The 18,544-nt window shown below is 43.0% G+C and overlaps 6 protein-coding genes across 9 annotated transcripts; 3 read left to right on the top strand and 3 right to left on the bottom strand.

Moving 5' to 3' along the window:
- LOC132265579 (DNA-binding protein D-ETS-4) lies at window positions 1-9,270 on the bottom strand. Of its 2 annotated transcripts, none has more exons than XM_059766298.1 (5): window positions 8,910-9,270; window positions 3,253-3,889; window positions 2,648-2,808; window positions 2,221-2,362; window positions 1-1,719 (listed from the first exon to the last, which is right to left on the bottom strand). In XM_059766298.1, the coding sequence occupies exons 1-5, from the start codon at window positions 8,943-8,945 to the stop codon at window positions 1,373-1,375; spliced, it is 1,323 nt and encodes a 440-aa protein (XP_059622281.1). In that variant the 5' UTR covers window positions 8,946-9,270; the 3' UTR covers window positions 1-1,372. The 2 variants fall into 2 exon arrangements, with proteins under 2 accessions (XP_059622281.1, XP_059622282.1); XM_059766299.1 differs by lacking the exon at window positions 8,910-9,270 and adding an exon at window positions 8,325-8,403.
- Window positions 9,271-11,804: 2,534 nt separating this feature from the next.
- LOC132266180 (uncharacterized) lies at window positions 11,805-12,607 on the top strand. Its single transcript, XM_059767033.1, has 3 exons — window positions 11,805-12,115; window positions 12,173-12,340; window positions 12,404-12,607. Exons 1-3 carry the CDS (start codon window positions 11,845-11,847, stop codon window positions 12,463-12,465), a joined length of 501 nt encoding a protein of 166 aa, XP_059623016.1. The 5' UTR covers window positions 11,805-11,844; the 3' UTR covers window positions 12,466-12,607.
- A 64-nt stretch (window positions 12,608-12,671) lies between these two features.
- LOC132255612 (origin recognition complex subunit 6) lies at window positions 12,672-13,640 on the top strand. The gene is made up of 3 exons (XM_059751712.1): window positions 12,672-12,838; window positions 12,902-13,031; window positions 13,088-13,640. Exons 1-3 carry the CDS (start codon window positions 12,771-12,773, stop codon window positions 13,604-13,606), a joined length of 717 nt encoding a protein of 238 aa, XP_059607695.1. The 5' UTR covers window positions 12,672-12,770; the 3' UTR covers window positions 13,607-13,640.
- Window positions 13,614-14,529, bottom strand: LOC132255613 (protein TEX261). The gene is made up of 3 exons (XM_059751714.1): window positions 14,331-14,529; window positions 13,857-14,270; window positions 13,614-13,798 (listed from the first exon to the last, which is right to left on the bottom strand). Exons 1-3 carry the CDS (start codon window positions 14,398-14,400, stop codon window positions 13,683-13,685), a joined length of 600 nt encoding a protein of 199 aa, XP_059607697.1. The 5' UTR covers window positions 14,401-14,529; the 3' UTR covers window positions 13,614-13,682.
- Window positions 14,530-14,624: 95 nt separating this feature from the next.
- Window positions 14,625-17,012, bottom strand: LOC132255610 (fatty acyl-CoA reductase wat-like). 3 transcript variants are annotated; one of them, XM_059751711.1, is made up of 5 exons: window positions 16,851-17,012; window positions 16,584-16,776; window positions 15,620-16,237; window positions 15,272-15,561; window positions 14,625-15,211 (listed from the first exon to the last, which is right to left on the bottom strand). In XM_059751711.1, exons 2-5 carry the CDS (start codon window positions 16,612-16,614, stop codon window positions 14,714-14,716), a joined length of 1,437 nt encoding a protein of 478 aa, XP_059607694.1. In that variant the 5' UTR covers window positions 16,615-16,776; window positions 16,851-17,012; the 3' UTR covers window positions 14,625-14,713. The 3 variants fall into 3 exon arrangements, with proteins under 3 accessions (XP_059607694.1, XP_059607692.1, XP_059607693.1); XM_059751709.1 differs by having other exon boundaries at window positions 16,584-16,661; XM_059751710.1 differs by having other exon boundaries at window positions 16,584-16,655.
- Window positions 17,013-17,519: 507 nt separating this feature from the next.
- Window positions 17,520-18,453, top strand: LOC132265862 (thymidylate synthase). The gene has a single exon (XM_059766648.1). It carries the CDS (start codon window positions 17,563-17,565, stop codon window positions 18,448-18,450), a length of 888 nt encoding a protein of 295 aa, XP_059622631.1. The 5' UTR covers window positions 17,520-17,562; the 3' UTR covers window positions 18,451-18,453.
- The last annotated feature ends 91 nt before the right edge of the window (window positions 18,454-18,544 follow it).

Here is an 18,544-nt window from a genome sequence, read left to right as displayed (position 1 = left end):
TAAATTCTGTGTTAGCTAAACGTTTATTTACAATTTTTACAAACACTTATAAGTACAAAAAAAACTTATCCTTTGTTCATAAGATTAGAAATATATTTTTTTTAACTGACAATTTCATATAACCAATTAATATTTAAAGAAAAAAAAACTTACTACAAAGAAAGTTATCAATGTATAACACTTACACAACAACAATACTAATATGATTGCATATAATTGATTTAATATTAGAAAATTGTGTGTATTCAAGATAAAATATCCCAAAACCAATATATAATATTTTATTCTTTTATGAAGAATATTTTCAAGGTTAGTAAACTTATATCTAAACAGGGAAGAGATTTATTGAAGGAAGAGCTCATTTTCTTCAATAAAACTCTTCCGGTCTTAAAATAAGGCGCCTTATAATTAACAAATAATGAATCTCTTAACTTTAACACTAATATTTTATCAAGAACTTAATCAATTCTACTTAAACTTAAATTAAATTTTATCTGGAAATACTCGAGTTTATTTGATGTCCTTCCAATAACACTAAAATACATGTATTTTCTACCATTATTCACCTCCACTTCGCAATTTGTTCATAGAACTTACTAGTATGAATATATCATAGATATATGGGACCAAAATTACCGACATTTCATTCAGGAAATTTCATTTCACCGCCAAAATCGCGTGAACGAGATGAAAATCATCTCTCGCGTGGCTGGAAAATGAATCTCAACCGAATGTGAAATTGTCGGTAAACCAATAGACAAATGGAAGTTAATAGCTAAACATTAACACTTATTGCAATGAATTATGATGTAATTATAAATTCACAATGCATTGCAAGTACCTCAAGAGGGGGAAATTACCTTCCCACGCATCTTTGAGACTTCAATCCATTCGAATACGATACTTTTGTACACTTAAAATGAGTGCTTACAGGTCGACCTTAGGATATTTTTTAAAAATAATCTCGACAAATGAGAGGAAGAAGTAGATTTGCAAAATTGATCTTCTGTGGATTTTTCTTGCTGGCTGATTAGCGGAGAAAAAAAGCCCAAGAAGATTTATGGCTTTAGGAATGGCGGCATCTCATCATGTTGGCAAAACCAAGCCGAAGAGAGCGTCTCTCAGAAGTTATAAATTCTTCCAAGCTCACATTGCAAACACATATTTGCATTGTGAAAGTAGAAAATCACGCGGAATTTCTCTTCTACTCCATCCTCTGCACTGTACCATCTTAATTGCCTATTTGTAATGCTAAGACATCCTCGCATTCATTCGCACATTCACCCAGCAGATAAATATGTTGCAACAAATAATTTAGGAGAATAAATAAGCCTAGGTGTAGTGAGAGTATTGAGGGTCCACGGCCCACGTTCTACAGGCAGTACGGATGGCAGAACTGATAGACGAGACGCTGCGAGCGCTCTGTCTTCTTCATGATGCCCTTCTTGTAGTACTGCCGGATGGATCGCGACAGCTTGTCGTAGTTCATGGCTGGACGGTTCTTCCTCTGGCCCCAGAGCTTCGCCACGCGCACAGAATCCTCGATCTTGAACACTCCCTTGTTCCTGTCCAGCCAGCGAATGGCTGTGCCGTGCTTCTGCGGTGACGCCAGGAGTTCCTTCAGAAACTGCCACAAGTGGATGTGCGAGCTGCCCTGTCGGTTGGATTTCTGTCCACTGGCGACGTCCACGGGCGCCAATGGCATCTCCTCATCCTCATCTGCAAGCAAAGACGACTCATAAGTGAATGATGCGGTGAAAGTGTTTTTGAATCACGACAAGATGGCGGGAAAACCGCCAAATTGCGCAATCGCCATGATTCACGAAATAAAGCACTTCATTTGCCAATAAAAGTGTCTTACGCGACTCTCACTTGCGCAAGAGGAAAGACACAATTTCATGCTAAAAAGCGTCAATGGAGGAAAATGTGTGTGTTGAAAAAAGCACAAGTGGGAAATCCAGTAATCTCTGCAATTGAACACAATCACGAGTAGTCTGAGATTCCCATGGGATGAAAATTCTCGGAAAATGTGTTATTTGTCTAGCCATTGGCAGTCATTTCAGATTAATTGCCGTGCAATCACGCTCTCTTATGTTAAGAGGCAACGGAGGAATTTAGCTAATTAAGTAATTTTCTAGGCTGAGGGCACAGGGCGAGACACTTTTGATAAACTCTTAGACAATTTCCAGTGAACAAGAGAGACTCCAATTGATAACTCACCATCACTCGGCTCAGCACTTTGGCTGCCTTCGGGGCTCCAAGCGAGATTGTTGCCAGCACTCGACGTTGGCACTTGTATTTGTGGGGCATCGCTGCATGCAGCTTTCCAAATCTCCAGTTGAGCATACAATGTGCCGCCAACCTAAGCCAAAATACATCAACATGAAATTCGCATTTCTCACAAGAACCTCCTAATTTGCATGTTGAGATTCGGCGCGCCGTTAAGAAGGCATGCGGAGAACCGCTAAAATTACTCTTTTTTTTTCTTCTAGGAAGGAAAGCTCATGAGTTGCGCTCATGAGTTGGCGATGGTATGCTGGTGAAAGTGACAGCCTACTTTCTTCTTGTTAGCGTCGAACTCAATGCAAATTGCCATGACGTCAATGCGGTCAGCATTTGCCCGATTCAGGTAGAGAATATCAATTACCTGAGGTGCTCGGCGCACAAACTCCTCCTCAGACATCTGGTACAGTCCTGGGCCATCCTCCATGAACAGCGTCTCCAGGTCCTTCACCGGTGGCAGCTTGAATTGCTCAATGGTCAGCTGGAGCCACGCCTGGACCTGCACAGTTGTCCACTGTTGAGGATCTAGAATCGGAATGTGTCAAGATTAGATTTATATATGCCGTGTTTTACTTTCAAAAAGCACGGCCTTGGCGCGCACAGAGACAAATTGCTCTGAATATGAGATATTCAGTGGCGTAGTGATTCACGACAGTCAATTTCTCAAAAATGGCTGTGATTCCTCAAAACCCAGAGAGATTTTATACTACGGCCAATTGCATGACGAAGTGGGAAATTCTCAATGACTGAACTGCAGAAAAAAATTCTAGCTAGAATTAATTGGACAAGGTATTGCGCGATAGAGAAAACAGCGTGAGCTCAGTAAGTAATTTAAATAAATCATTATCACAATGCGTGGCTTGACTTGAGTGCCTTATCGCGTCCAGTGATAAGAGCGCAAACACAATTATCTCGTGATACATATTTGAATAAAAACCGCCCGCCCGGCTGATCATGCGGCACTCTTACCTGGCGAGATGCTGAGGGTGGCGCAGGTGGCCTGGACATCCCGTCTGGCGTGCTCGAGAGCGAGAGAGATGACGGGTTCAATGTCACCACGCGTGCCCCAGCCGCCGATTAACGACTCCAGTGCCAACGGCTTCAGGTTGTGCTTTTTCTGGAACGTCGTGTCCTGTAGATACTCGCGAAGGAGCTGATGGTCCTGCCGCTTGGGCGCCTCGAAGTCTTCCAGCGACTTCTGCAGGAACGAATCCAGGTCTATGCACGTCTCCGTGTCGCTGTCCGTGGGCTCAGACTTGACACAGAAGGGCGACGGCACGCCAGAAGAGTCTGGCGGCGATGGCGGAAGCAGTGCGAATTCCTGCTTCACCGTAAGCTCAGCCACGGGACTCGGGGATGGCGAGAAGACCCCGATGATGGGCTCCTGCGGCGGACTCGGCAGCCCGATGGCGAAATAGGGAAAGTGGGCGGGATCGGGGTGCGACCAGGCCTTCGGCACGGTGGTCGGAATGAAGTCCCCGCACTCCTGCGAGTCAGGACTCAGGGGCACTTCGCCGTCGCTCGGCAGGAGGGACAGATCAAAGTTGTCAGCGTACGAGGTGTAGGCGTCCGGGGTGTAGACGCCAGCTGGGACTGTTTGTGGTGTCTGCAAGATAAACATTTGCACCTCTGAGCATGTCTTATCGGGAGAATTGGGATGATTGCGTCAATTGGCCAAAAATAGAGAGTAACATCTCTCAAATATTTGCTCACATTTTGCGTACTGTTTCACAATATAATATTCTTATCATGCCAATAAAGTGATGTGCAGTGATGAAAGTAAGTTTCACCCTCTAATCACATTCCCATGCTGTGACTCCGAGTGACGTAATGACTCAATATTAACCAGAGTTTGACCCGCGGAAAGTCAATTTTACGGCCTTGATGCCACAACTACCGCATTTATACCTCTTCACACTATATTGAATATTGCAAAATGGCAACCACTGAACCTTTGCAGAGGTATAGTGCTTATGTATAGTGTTTTTCTTTTTGGGGGAAAGAGTAGAAAGTAATTGTAGCAGTAATGCATTACATTTGTGATAATAAACTCCTTACACACGCGCGATACTGGAGAAATCCAAAAATACACTCACACAGTAGTATTAATTAAAATTGATGATTTTGTGTAACTTTTCACCAAACAGTTGCCAAAAATGTGAAGCTCTGCGGATGTCGCGATGGTTCTAACTCGAGTGCGACACGGACAAAATTGCGAAATGATTGAGCCGGCGTTTAGTGAAAAAATAAAAATATTTGCCATTACTGGAAGTGTCTTTCCTGGCCTCGCGGTTTTCTCAGGTGTTGAGCGATCGCACGATCTCGCTCTCCCTTCCACACATTTTTTCTCCATACGTATTCATCGCGACTGCGTCACTACGGCGGCGTCCAACCGCGTCAATTGGCGTCAAAATGTAAATTGATTTACCTCTCGCGAGCGCTGGGGATTTCCAGTGCCCGCCAGGAATGCTGATATACTCAAAATGGAACTTGGTATCTCTCTCGCACTCTGGCTTTTTGGCAATCAGGATTTTTCATGGTACATAACATAAGAGACTCGGTCGGAAAGACGATGATAAATAATGCAAATAGCCTACACGCGAACCACTTTGGACTCAAAAATTCGACAGTGATTTAGAATTCTTCTTCTCCACATATTTCTTCCTCAGCCAGAGAGGACAGAAGACATGCGACTCACTCAAGATAGTTCTGAAGAGGGGGTGATAAATTAAGCTAGGCTGTGTGGATGATCACATATCGTGGCGATAACAATACAGTAGCCACACAATTTCCCTACTAATCGTGACATAAGCTCTGCGGTGTTGTGCTTGAGAGGGAAACTTATGTGGAGTTTTACTCATCTCTGGAATTTCCCATATTACAAAAATTTCATCTCCGCCACCACGCATTTATAATATATTTGAGCAGTGTATTATTTTCTCAAATCACGACAATATCTCTTCACTCTCCCCACCTTTAGTCGCTAATTCTTCGCCATTTTTCCATCTCGGAGCACAACTCCGCACAATCTCCGTAATATGTTAATGCGAGGATGAATGAGCATAGCTTGGAAATGGTAATTTCTGTAGATTCCACCATCAATTCTAATTATCATTGTTTTACAATTTAATACACAGCGCTGAATTGAATATAGGTAAAATGTATAAAAATTTATTGACGCAATTCAGTGGCAAATTTATTGAGAACTATAAACAGTGAGTGGATGACATGTTCATAAATATCACAAACTAATTCATGATATGCTCATTGATGAGGTAATAATAAGAGCCTTCTATGGAGTTAAGAGAGAAGTGGACTAACTTTCCTTGAAAACACATTCGTGGAAGCAAAGTGGAAGCATCTTTCCATGGGGAGCGCAAGTTCAATGTTGAATCAATATCATAAGCATGTATTTTAGCATCACGCACAGCTTTATTGCGTGCTTATGCTCAAAAAGACGCATTACAGAGGTCCATGACGCAATCATGATGCATCGAAAGATTCATATCGGAATGCACATAAATATCTAAACATGGAAGTGAGAAAATTGCGCTTCTCAGGGAAGGTGAGATGTTAGAAGCTCCTTCAGTTCATTAAATAAATCTTAATATTGTTCATGTGATACTCTAACTACGCCCATGTGCAGAAAGGACTTCACTTTGGTGCTCTTAACTTTAAAATATTCCGAGAAATTGCAAATGAGCCACAGCGATAATCAGAAAAATAATTTTTCGCCTCTTCTAGGCTCCGTGTACACATTCTATTTGAGTAAGAACGGTGATAAAAAGCGGCATTGTGAGATGAATTACGTCAAAAGTTGCTTTATTGTATTGGCCCAAGGTCGAGATCGCCAAAAACTTGAAATTTCTTGAATAAATACCAGCCGAGTTGGTCAAGATGCGAACGAAAAAATTCAATAACATTTTTTCACCACCTCAGGCAGCGTTCTAAATATAGGTTCTTGCCTCTCCACACCCCAAAACATCGAGGGATATGTCGCAGTCTGGGTCGCAAAGTGTTATTTATCCATATCTGTGCCTTTGGAGCATGATTGGAAATAGATGATTGAACAAGGAAAAAAAACTGGGTGTATTGTAAGAGAAGAATTACGATCGCCTGAGGCAAAGGTGGGGCTATTTGACTTGGAGCATAACGTTGGAAGTCGCCTTTTCGTTCCAATTGACTTCACGCCTGTGTGCTTGTTTTGCTCTACCCAAAGCAACTTTTAATGCTCGCGAGATATTCTTTTTCATCTCTGACTTCTTCTTCTCCTCCTCTGGAGCTTGATCTTTTTCAATACTGGAACTTTATTCATATCAAGGCTGTCCACTTTACCTTGTTTGTCGCTGCGCGACTTCAGTTCCTGATTTTCGCTTATGGCACACAACCACTCTTGAGACTTTTATGCTTCAAGTCTTTTATCTGCGCGCGCTGAGAGAATTTCACAAGACATATTCTCACACAATGAGAAAGAGACTCTCTAGATCAATTTTCATACATTTCATTTTCGTTCTTCCGAAGTGTCCATTCTCATTTTCACACCGCGCCGCAGATGATCTTTGCCGCAGCAAGAAAATGAATTACCTCAGTGATAATGGCTCCATCCATTGAACGTCTCTCTTGCCTCTTGTACGCTTTCTAAATTCTGTGCCGATGACGTCAAACGCAAATGGATAAATAGACAAAACATATAAATAGATTGGAGTTGTTCATGAAGCACAAAGCTCCACACGAATGTTGATCGTTCGATAAATTCATATTTTCCAACGTCAGCACAAGCATTTTTGCCCTATAACCCAGTCATTTGGCCCTCACAATTCTCAAGTCACTCTCTGGAAGGCATTTTCACCAGATTGACACATTCTTTTACAGTTATCCAAGCAATAAAATGTATATTTGCCAAGAGAAATGACGATGAGGCATTCAGTGAATTTCATTATTTGGTGAAATTTCACACAAACACACTCGCGCACTGTCTTGTGGCCAAGACCGAGTGTTAACTTTCATTTGTACGTGAAACGACCTTCAAGATTGTTTTATAATATTATTTTCTCAAGCAACACTAATTTCTTCGGCACAGAGTGCTCCTCAAGTGTCGCATCGACCGCATTTACCAGCGAAGTGACTCGCTCTTGCCTTCGCCTCTGACTCCACATCGCCGCGGTATCTCTTGGGCGACACTTCGCGGCCAAGGCATGCCGATGACAGCAAGAGAAACATACCTCAGTGACCTACATTCGTCCCAGCAAATCTCTAAAAAATCTCCGCTGTTCTCTTCTACTTCACTTTTTGCCCTCCGCAACTCCCATTCAGTCTTTGCGGTCTCGACACGCAATCCGCGGCTACCAATGCTGCACTTTTGCGTGCAGAAGTATTCCGGCTAAGTGATTTGTTTTGTAGGAGAAGAAACACTTTAATTGCTAGTTTTAGGGAAGTCCGACATGAGCGCTTTGAGTGGAAAACTTGCGTGAAATACAATGGAGAGCTTTGAGAAAGAGCTGGCAAAAATGTCTGTGGTTTTATGAAGTAAATCACGCACAAATGTTTCATAATACTACTTTAGTGCATTAAACCGGCTTGAAAGTGTTTTTGGGAATTTTTATTTTTAATAAAAGAAATTGTTTTTCATTTTCCTTGCATGTTTTGTGGTTTCTGAACGAAAATAATCAGCAAATAATTAACATTTGTCGCTTCAAATTTTTCATTTTTGTTTACTATCCATGAACAAACTAATATTTAAAGCTATGATTTTCATAATCATCTGTCTTTAAACCTTTTTTTTTAATTCAAGATCACACGAAATATAGTTGATGAGCCTCTAAGAAGATTCAACGTCAATCAACCTCTTAACTTAAGAACATGCTCAATTTCTCCAAATCAAGCAATCTTGTATCCAAATTACCCGTCCAATGAAATTTGGTAAAACCAGTACGCAGAAAAATTGTCAATACGGAGGAAAATTACCACCTTCACTTAGCTTGTTTCAATTAACAAATCAATGCAAATATTCTAATGTGGAAAATTTGTATACTCTCTGTTACCTGTTTCCTCCTAGTCATCGACGATAATTGCTGACTGGTGGTCAAGGTGGTCACTTTTTTTTTTGCTAAATTGTCAGACGCAGAAAGTGCTCTCAGACAATGCTACACAGTGAAGTGAACTTTTTCAAATAAAACCCGTGATTTTCCGCGAAGAGGCAAAATCGGCTCAACGCACTTTTCCTTTGCGTCAAGAGTGTGGCAAAAGTGGCTTGAAAGCCTACGCATGGATTGTTAATTGAATTAAAAATGCCAATTAGTCTTTTCCGTAGAATCTCGAATAATTGATATGAATTTCTTGCAATTTCCATCCGTTTTTTTTTCTTTCATCGAAAATTGTTTCCTCGAAAAAGGGGAGATTAAGCTTTTCATTTGCTACAATAACTCAAGTATTTTCATCAAATAAGTGTGAGAATTCTGTGGATTCTGTGAAAAATACGGCAATTATTGCCACTTGATCATCACCTGCAATTCACAACGTCACTCTAGAGAACGCGATGCATTTGCGCGCTTTTCCTCAAATCACTTTACAAACACAGGGTGATGCCGAAGTTATCGCAATAAGAATTTGCAAACAAATTAACTCACCGTTTCTCGAGGGTAGTACATCTTCTCATAGATCATCTTCTGGGCTTTTTTTTCACGGATTGTCTTGCTGGAGATCTCTCGACAGTGGAAAAAATGTTCAACAACCAACTCAATGGAAATTAACACACGTTCAGAAAGAAAATCTCTTCAAAAGTGTCACATAGGTCTATCTTGTAATTCACCACGATTTCCAAATGTTCCTCAGCCAAATCACTCTCATTGATAGGAATCGCGAGGAATTTCCACTAAAACTTTTCTGCTGGTGTGGAAATTTTTCCTGTGATTTTACTGGTGAGATTGGAGTAGAAAAAAAAACACTCACTCAAGTACAGAATCAACCACTCTGTTCGACGTTCAACTCATGAGTGTGTCTCCAATTCATGAAACAAGTTTTGAAAGTTTCCACACCGTGATCTCGCGGCTCCAACACAAACGCACAACGCTCGTCTCTGTGTGGCTGACGATCAACACACCTTGAATCACACGATTAATGGCAGAGCTATGTTGCTTCGCTGGCACCCAAATATTCGTTTAATCCTCTCAGTTTCCAACTCTTGGATCGCCTCTCGAGCCAAACAAATGCTTTTAAGGAAAATTCTACACCCAAGAGCCACATTATCCTCTCCTCATGAGCATCCGTCGATGGCGCGGAAGTGACAGAGAGTTCCATGACAAAATTAATCCAATCAACAACCGAAAGTGTGGGCTTATCAGCGACATGAAAATCTGAAGCACTGATAACGAGAGTCACAGAGAAAAGTGGGTGTTTTGCGCAGAATGGAAATCTCGAGGATTGAAAGGCGAGAAGTGGTTTCTCTGAAATTGATTAACAAGACAAGCGATGGTGCCGGGATCAATCTGATCCGTTTTACCACATTCCACACATGTTGGCAAAGCATTTGGCGAACTGTTTTTTTGCCATGACTGTAATTTCCAATTGCGTCCACGAAGTGGAATAAAAACAGTCCCGATTCTGAGTCTCATTCTCTCTCTCGATTGCTTTTCTCAATGATCAAAAATTCAATGCTGAAGTCAAATGAGCAGAAATATGCAATTTATGTGTTACTTTCGCACAACTATTTCAGTCATTCACTTTGGCTCATGATCATCGAAACATGGACAATTTCACGACAAATATGCAACAGCTGAAAGGAAACATTTGTGATGTTCAAGTGTGGGAAAATTGAAGCATTCTGCAAATTCTCTGCAAGAGATATTATTCAATTCTTCGCGTCATCGTAAAAAGTGATTTTCTTTGCCATTTTCTACTCCACATGCTCCACATAAATGCTCAAGTGATCTACATGAAATATTGAAGCCTAATCGTTAGCTGGTGTTCAAACCTTCTGGAGCAGCGAAACCATAAGAGATCTCTTGTGTTTAAGAGTTCCGTTTTCTATTGCGATCTGCATAAAATTGCAAAATATCTCATATAAAAAGCGTACTATTGTAATGAATGAATCACTCAGAACGTATTGAAAATTCCAAGCGGGAGATAATATAGTCATAAGTGGTGTAAAGCTCAGTGGAAGTGTTCAAAAATTTGCAATATTCCTTTCCTGATTGCTTCTTTCCTTTTTTGGATTGCTCTTAATTTTTACGCTAGAAATAATCATAAAAATCCTTTTCTATATTATATAACGGATCAAGGACTGATTTAGTGAATATTTCGCATTCCAGCACATCAATTCTTATGTTAAAGTCGGCAAGATTGTTAGTCTTTGACAGAATTATGCATTTTCAAGCAATAAACGTTGTTTTTCTGATCCTTCGATGCCAAGAAACACTGCAAATTGTGTTCAGATTGAACATAACCTAAAAAATATTAACTATATTAAATATTAATATTTATTTAGAACACTTTCTGGACAATTCCGATGTAGGAAGCTTCCAAATGGAAAAGACACCCAAAAGGAAGTTTTAATTTAATTCTTATCGGAGAATTACTCTGCAATCAGTCGAAAAACTCAAGTGCTGGAAAATTCTGAGATATCTTAATTTCGTATTTCTCATTAACGGATGTCAAGTAAAGACTGATTGAGAAAAGACTTTAAGAAAAATGCTTAGTCAATTCTTCGTGTATTCAGAGAATTTACACTCGATATTTGTTTGACATCAGCTTCTACGTATTTCCAATCAGACTGAAAAGTCGGCGTTACGAAAAAGAATAATAATAATAACTGAATAAAGTTTGCTGAACCCTGTCAAATCTTAAGCAAAAAAAGACAAATATTCCCTATAATTCTTAATATTTAACCAAGACTTCGTTTTTATCGATAGAATATAATCTAATTTGCGGTGTTCATCGAAAATGTTAATCACTAAGTTCTTTTTTTCCTTAGAATATTCGAGCGGCGCTTATCTGTAAACTGTTTACAGAGTATATAGAGATAAAAGGAAATTACCTTAATTTATGACATTCGTTTTATTGATTTATTAATAAAATTAATAGTTATTGTGGCGACGCGTGCCTTATCAATTCGCGGTATCGATGCAGCTTTTCTTGGAGCTATAAAATATTTCGATAAGATTGATGGAAAAAGTAATTTGGGGAATCACCCGATAGTGAAATTGTATGAAAACGCATCAATTTGCATGTGAATTTTACTGTTTAGTGCAAATGTTGTCAGAATGAGTGAATTGAAGTGTTAGAATTTGAAAATAGAACTGATGTAAAGCAAATATTGCACTTGTAAGCGACGCAAAACTTACGAAGCAATGCTAATTAAACAATCTTTGCGTACACAAAGTTGTATTAGGAATTACACACTGTAATATATCTTATTGTTGTGCTAATTCGAAGATTGACGAGCGTATTGAAATTCTGAGAAATTGATACCGACCTCCAAAGTGATAACGACACTTCTCCTGCCATTTGGGTATTTATAAGTACCATTTGTGTGGCACTAACCAGTCTGTGGAAATAATTGAAATCATGCACGTGAAAAGTAACACAACGAGGAAGAAAGTGATGAAGATTTCCTTCATTTTCCTGGGATTCCTTCTAGTCTCTTCTGTGCTAAGTTTTGAGCTCAACGAGTCCGGCATCTATGAATGCTACGTTTGTGACTCTACGGACTTGGAGGACGACAAGTATGAGGACTGTGACACACATTACAAGAAAATGGGCAAGCAAGAGTGCATAATTGATGACCGAAAGTATCACTCTATCACCGATTATGTCTGCTATCGCGCAGTATTTTTCCGTGAGTGATGGATTTTCAGCACCCTAAATGCAGTATAATTTCACATAAGCTTTGCAGACATTGATGAAGGATACGTTATAATGCGAGGATGCGAAGTGAAGGACATTTGCAATGACATGCGAAATTACTATTATTCGCTGAACAACAGGTCAAGAGACGTCCCAGTGTCGTGTCACATTTGCAACACAACTTTGTGTGATCCTCTTGAAGCCGAAGATCACGAGAGTATGAAGTGGTGTGCATGAAAATGCTGCAAATGTCTCTTCAAGTCCTTGTTTCTTATTGCAGATGATTGGGTTAGTGACGAGTGCCATCACATTGAGCAGGACGCTGAATGCATAGAAGACTAACGGAGACATACAATGTCAATGACCTGAATTCAGCAAGTTAGAGATAATTTTATTTTCGTACAACGGACAAAAACTGCCATTATAATTTTATGAGCAAATAAAAATAATGAAAATTGGCGGCATTTTAGCCAAGTGATAAACCATTTCATCGGATCTTTTCGGCTTTTTCTTCCGCATCGCGCCTTGAAATATTAAGACGGCTGGTATGAGAACTACACTTGACGATTGCGTATTTTGTAAACATTCTTCCCGCGACTTTTCCCCAAATTCTCCTGGCAAATTAATTGCATTTTTCCAATGTCAGAATGAGTGAGAAACTTATACAGAACATTGCGCACAAGCTGGGCTATCGACATAACACACAAATCATTCAGTGAGTATCATTTGTCACCAAAGATATTGGAGGTTATGGTTTGACCGGCTGTTTTTCACGCAGGAAAATCACAGAAAACTCCCGATTGCTGCATTTGAAGCAGAATGCTGTAATGTCAGGACTTGGGGAGATGGCTAAGCTGGTCATCTGTACAGATTTAGCAGCCTCGACCATCGGATTGTCCTTCGACATGGTAAACAAAGGCCAAAGTGTATTTCTGAAAATTCTCTGCAACTTCCACATTTCCAGGAAACAGCCCTGAAAGTATCCGGAATGAGGAAGGCACAGTACGCCAACTACAGGAGAATCATCCAGAAACTCATCGGAAACAGTAAGAGTGTGAAAATTCCCGATCTTTGCCTGCAATTGGGTCTGCCTAGACACGTTCAGGAGGCTGCAATTCAGCAGCTTCCCAAGTACCTCGGCTACATGACAAGAGTCAACAGAGGACTGGATGAGAAGCATCCGCAGTACGCTGTTATTGTGCTGTACGGAATCGCTCGTCAGAACAAGGTGAGAGTGTCGAAAAGTGCATTTGCGAATGTCTGCAATCTCAAGACTGATCAGTGGAAGATCCTCGAAGAGTCCTGGGGGAAATTCAACAAGGAGTCTCAGGAGGAAGTGAAGCAGAAAAAGGGGGAAGATGATGTTGAGATGGTGGTTGAAGAGTGTAAGACGGAAGCGACAACAGATGAAGCTGAGGACTATGAAGTGTGGAAGCAGAGAATTCTGGCCAAAGCTTATGAGGATTTGAAGAGGAGGAAGTAAAGAGAAATCACAGTCACACGCAGTTTATTTACAATCAAATCTCATAAATTAAAGCAGAGGGACTCTCGCTCTGGGGTTAGAAGGTTTTCTTATTGCGCTGCGGCAGAATGGACTCCTTGGCGTAGTTGAAGAATGTCAAAAGGCCTGTCTTTTTCTTGCTAGAAAAGTAGTTCGTCACAACATCGTTTTCACCTGCAAGAGAGAGCAAATCGTGAGATTTTGTCCCCAACGAAGGGGCAGAGGGACTCACTGAGGAGGTGGCTGCGCTCGTTCACCGTGGGCAGGACGTTGTCGTTGGCGCTGAGGGAGACGAAGAGGGCGAAGGGCACGAGCCACAGGCAAATGGTGAAGTACGCGATCACCTCGGACAGCATGTAGTAGTGATTGGCGAAGAAGGTGAATGCCAAGTAGTTGTTGATGAGGAGCAGTATCACAGATCCGAGGAATGAGAATGAGAGGAACTGGACATAGGGGAAGTTCTTCATGATGAGCGCATGAATGCCCTGCGCCAGCAAACCGCACAAGATCATTAGCCAAGGAAGGCTGTCGAAGAGCGCCAGCAAGAAGTAAACTGCCGCCGTGGACAGAATCATGCCAAGGATCACCTTCTTCGCCACCACCGTGTACTCCTCCACCAGCTCAGCCAAGTAGTAGAGCCCCGCCGCTGCAAGAGGAGCCCCCGTGAGACTGTGCATCAGCCACTGGTAAACAACGTTCGACTTACCGATCGAAATTGTGGCGAAGGTGATCTGCAACAGCAGTGAAATATAGCTCAGAACGTAAAGGAATCCCATCTCTTCACCACGTCGTCACGCGCAGAGTGCAAAAAGGCCCAATTTAAGCGTATTTTTGATCATTTTAGAGGACAACACTCAGCTCTCCTGCGGAGCTCCACATCACACTTTGAGGTTAGGTTAAAACGTCAATATATAACTTCTTCTCCTATTCGCCGGTCGAGAAAATAGCGCTCGAGTCGCATCGCGCCATGAAATTTTAAATCCAACGAACTTAACCCATTGACCCGCGAGTATGCAAATTAAACACCGCTCTCTTCACTTCACCAGGATGCCTTTATTCCGCGGGTTAGTTGGGGCGCTCAGGAACATATTAAGCAGGCAGGAGAATCTTGGCAAACAGCATGACGATCAAGTAGCCAAAAATGGCATAAATAGTGTATACGATAGTGTAGTGCATCAGTTTGAAACGATTCAGGCGGCGTTTGGCAGCTGGAATGGTGTCTGGAGACTCTTTCATGAGGTACTGTCTGATCCCCATCACGGTGCTGTTCATGTACGTGTCCCAATCCAGTGAGGCCATGTCGAAGAAGAATATTTCGCGATCGCGCTCTCCCAGTCTCGACCATAGAGCCTCCGTGTTGGCGTTGGAGAAAGTGAACTTCATGTGGGTGAAGAAGAAGATAACGTCGCAGTATTTCTTGATCTTCTTGTAGATATCAACCATCCTAGGTCGCTTGCCTACGAGGCGCAGACACAGATCCATGCACACGGCCGGGATAGTGTGATAGAAGAACCACAATATCGCAAACCACATCTTGGAGTCTGTGACGGTGAACGCCGTGTACCAAATACTTTTCATCGTGGGCACCTGTGGAATTAAAATCTTCTGTAATTACTGGATTACAGAGATGGTAGATTTTGTACTGACCTGCGATCCATGCTTCCAGGCGTAGTCAATGTACTGTCGCCAGCGGAACTTATTGCCAGGCGTCGTGACGAAGTTTAGAATGGGTGTTTCCGGGTGTTGATGAGTGACTCTGTCCCAGGCGCTAACCAGGATAGCATTTACGCACATGTCAACTGGAACCAGTTCGGCATTGTTGTCCTTGTGCACGTGACACACGTGGATCAGGCCCGCTCCGACGCCTACCACCATCCCTGTGGGTCCGTACATGTTGTCAATCCATCCGATTACAGGCTCGTGAGCAGTGGGCAAGACTGAAAGGTTTGAAGGATTGAGAAATGAAACAAACATTGCGCAGAAATCTATATTCACCAACTGCTGGCCTGACAATGGCTATCGGCAGATCCTTTCCCTCCGTCTTAATGAGGTCCTCTGCCAGGGCTTTCGTGAAGGTATATGTATTGGGCCACCCGCGAGATAGCTTCTCTCCAACACCTTCCAGTGTGCTCTCGTCGAGTGCCTCATAAAGCTGCAGCGCTTTTACGGCGGACAAGCGATGAGGGTAGAATCTCTCGTCAATGTCGGGCCTATTGCAGTTGGCATAGGCTGTGCTCACGTGCACTGCAGACACGAGATTTTTGATCTCTCGACAGAGTGTCAGCACCTCACGCGTGCCGTTCACATTGATGCCCATGGCAATGTTGAGCTTCTCGTCGAAGCGAACTGTGGCAGCCACGTGAAAGACAATGTGCACATTGGCCATCAGCAAGGCTCTGTCTTGAGCAGAGATGCCGAGGCCCGGCAGTGAGCAATCACCGGCAATAGGATGAACACGATAGCGAAACTTTGGCTGCTGCTGGCGCAGCCGATCGTACACAACATCATCCAGCAGCTCCTCGACGCGTGTGTGGATATTTTTCCCCTTCTTGTCCCGGATCAGCAAGTATATTGTGTCAATGCGACAGGTGCGAAGGAGTTTCTCCATGATGACTAGGAGGAAATAGAGAGGAATAAAAGATCTTCCTTACCAATCATCCAAGGCTCTGAGCCTAACGAATAATGGAAATCAAATAAGGAACAGCAGTTTTAGAGTTTTTAAACGGTTTAAACCAGAGAAATGTTCAGCATTAAATCGAGTCTGGCAACCGATCAAGCTCATCTCGTCAAAATCTTAGCAATGTGTATTCTTATCAATATGATTTTGGATGAAAAGCGCATTTGATGACTTTCAGCAGTTTCTCTGGCGCGTCGACGGAAAACCAGTAAATTGAAATATCAATGCGAGTGTTGATGGGTTAATTTACAAATGATTTAGCACATTTTGCTGTTGCCTCACTTTTGCCCAAGAAGCCCGTGCCTCCGGTCATGAAGATGCTCCTGCCGCCGTAGAACTGCTGCACCTCCGATTCTGCATCTGGCGATAGAAATGCCGGTGATTAGCGAAATGCGCGCACGGCGTGGCGGGAGAAACGGGTGGGGACAGAATTGCACACTCTTCTCAATGCTATCCACATAGAGTCAATTGTTTGCTGTGTTAGATCATGGACGAAAATACGTCACAAGGTCCGCAAAAAAGGGGGCCACAGTGGGTGCTTCTTCTCACCGTGATTCTCCTCCATTTTTCCGATTCCTTCTATTGGCGCGCGCCGCTGTGAAGTGTTGTTCTGTGAAATTCCTGGTTTTTGTGCGTCTTTTTGAGACTCTCTGGCGCACTTGTTCACTCTGCACAGCGCTGATCCACCTGCGATTGCTTCTCACCACGAACTGATGCTCTCCAGGTGAGGCTCTCAATGTGTCCCGAATGGTGGGGGGCAAGTGAGATGCGAGAGAGCTCCAATGTCACTTAGCTTCATTTGAATTGACGCAGAGCAAAGTCTTATTAGAGATCTCAGCGCGATTCGAGCCATTCATGCGTGCGCATTGTGAACATATGAAGCGATTGGCAAGCAAATTGCTGTACAACATGTAATGTGTCTTCAAATATTGATATTTTAGAATTCACAAATTGAAGGACAAGCAATGAATTTACATTTTTTTTTTTGCTCATTTAGTCAAAAATTAAACGGATGATTTGGCAGATTTTGGGTATGGAAGGATTTGGAGGACGCGCTTGGCGCCAAAACAGTTTCAACTTCTCAACACCAATGATTCTTTGGCACTGCTGGACGGTTTAAAGGTCCCGTTCTCGCGTCCGGGATTCATCGAGAAATGTCACGAGTGTATTTTGCGCCAAAATCAGCGTCAGTCTTTGTTTTTCTTTCAATCCTGTCTCCCAGTGAATTTCTGAATATTCCCTGTCCTGTGTGCGCCTCAAGATGAATCGCAATGGAACGCAGCAGCACGACGAGATGCAGTATTTGCAGCTGATCGAGCGGATCATCGAGACCGGCGCCAAGCGAGACGACAGAACTGGCGTGGGAACCTTGTCACTCTTTGGGGCACAGATGCGGTTCAGCCTGCGCGATGACGTCTTTCCGCTGCTCACCACGAAGAGGGTGTTCTGGCGAGGCGTGGCAGAGGAGCTGATCTGGTTCATTCGCGGATCGACGGATGCCAAGGAGTTGCAGAAGAAGAACGTGACCATTTGGAATAGTAACAGCACGCGCGAGTTCCTGGACGGCATGGGCTTCACGGAGCGCGAGGAGGGCGACTTGGGGCCCGTGTATGGCTTCCAGTGGCGCCACTTTGGAGCGCAATATCGCACGTGCAAGGACGACTACACGGGTCAGGGAGTGGATCAGCTGCGCGAGGTGATCAAGCGCATCCGGGAGAAGCCCACCGATCGCCGAATCATTATGAGCGCGTGGAATCCCGTGGACCTGCCCGTGATGGCGCTGCCGCCCTGCCACTGCCTCGTGCAGTTTTACGTGGCGAACGGGGAGCTCTCGTGCCAGCTGTACCAGCGCTCCGCCGACATGGGCCTCGGCGTGCCCTTCAACATCGCCAGCTACGCCCTCCTCACGCGAATGATCGCCCACGTGACGGGTCTTAAGGCTGGAGACTTCATTCACACCCTCGGCGACGCGCACGTGTACCTCAATCACGTCGAGCCACTGCAGGAGCAGATTAAGCGCACCCCAAAGCCCTTCCCAACACTCCAGTTCGGGCGCAACGTCACCGACATCGAGGACTTCACGTTCGAGGACTTCGTCCTCAGCGACTACAATCCGCACCCCAAGATCGCGATGGAGATGGCTGTGTAGATTCTGCAAGAGAGTCAGGAGATCAGGGGAAGAGTAATAGATCATCTGTGAAGCTTCTAAACAATATTGTTCACTTTATATTGTTCCAATTGAA

This window comes from Phlebotomus argentipes, unplaced genomic scaffold (assembly GCF_947086385.1).
Source record: "Phlebotomus argentipes unplaced genomic scaffold, Phlebotomus argentipes genome assembly contig_5, whole genome shotgun sequence".
Taxonomy (NCBI): domain Eukaryota; kingdom Metazoa; phylum Arthropoda; class Insecta; order Diptera; family Psychodidae; genus Phlebotomus; species Phlebotomus argentipes.
Note: the sequence above shows the minus strand (reverse complement) of the source record. Positions and strands in the feature narration are given on the sequence as shown.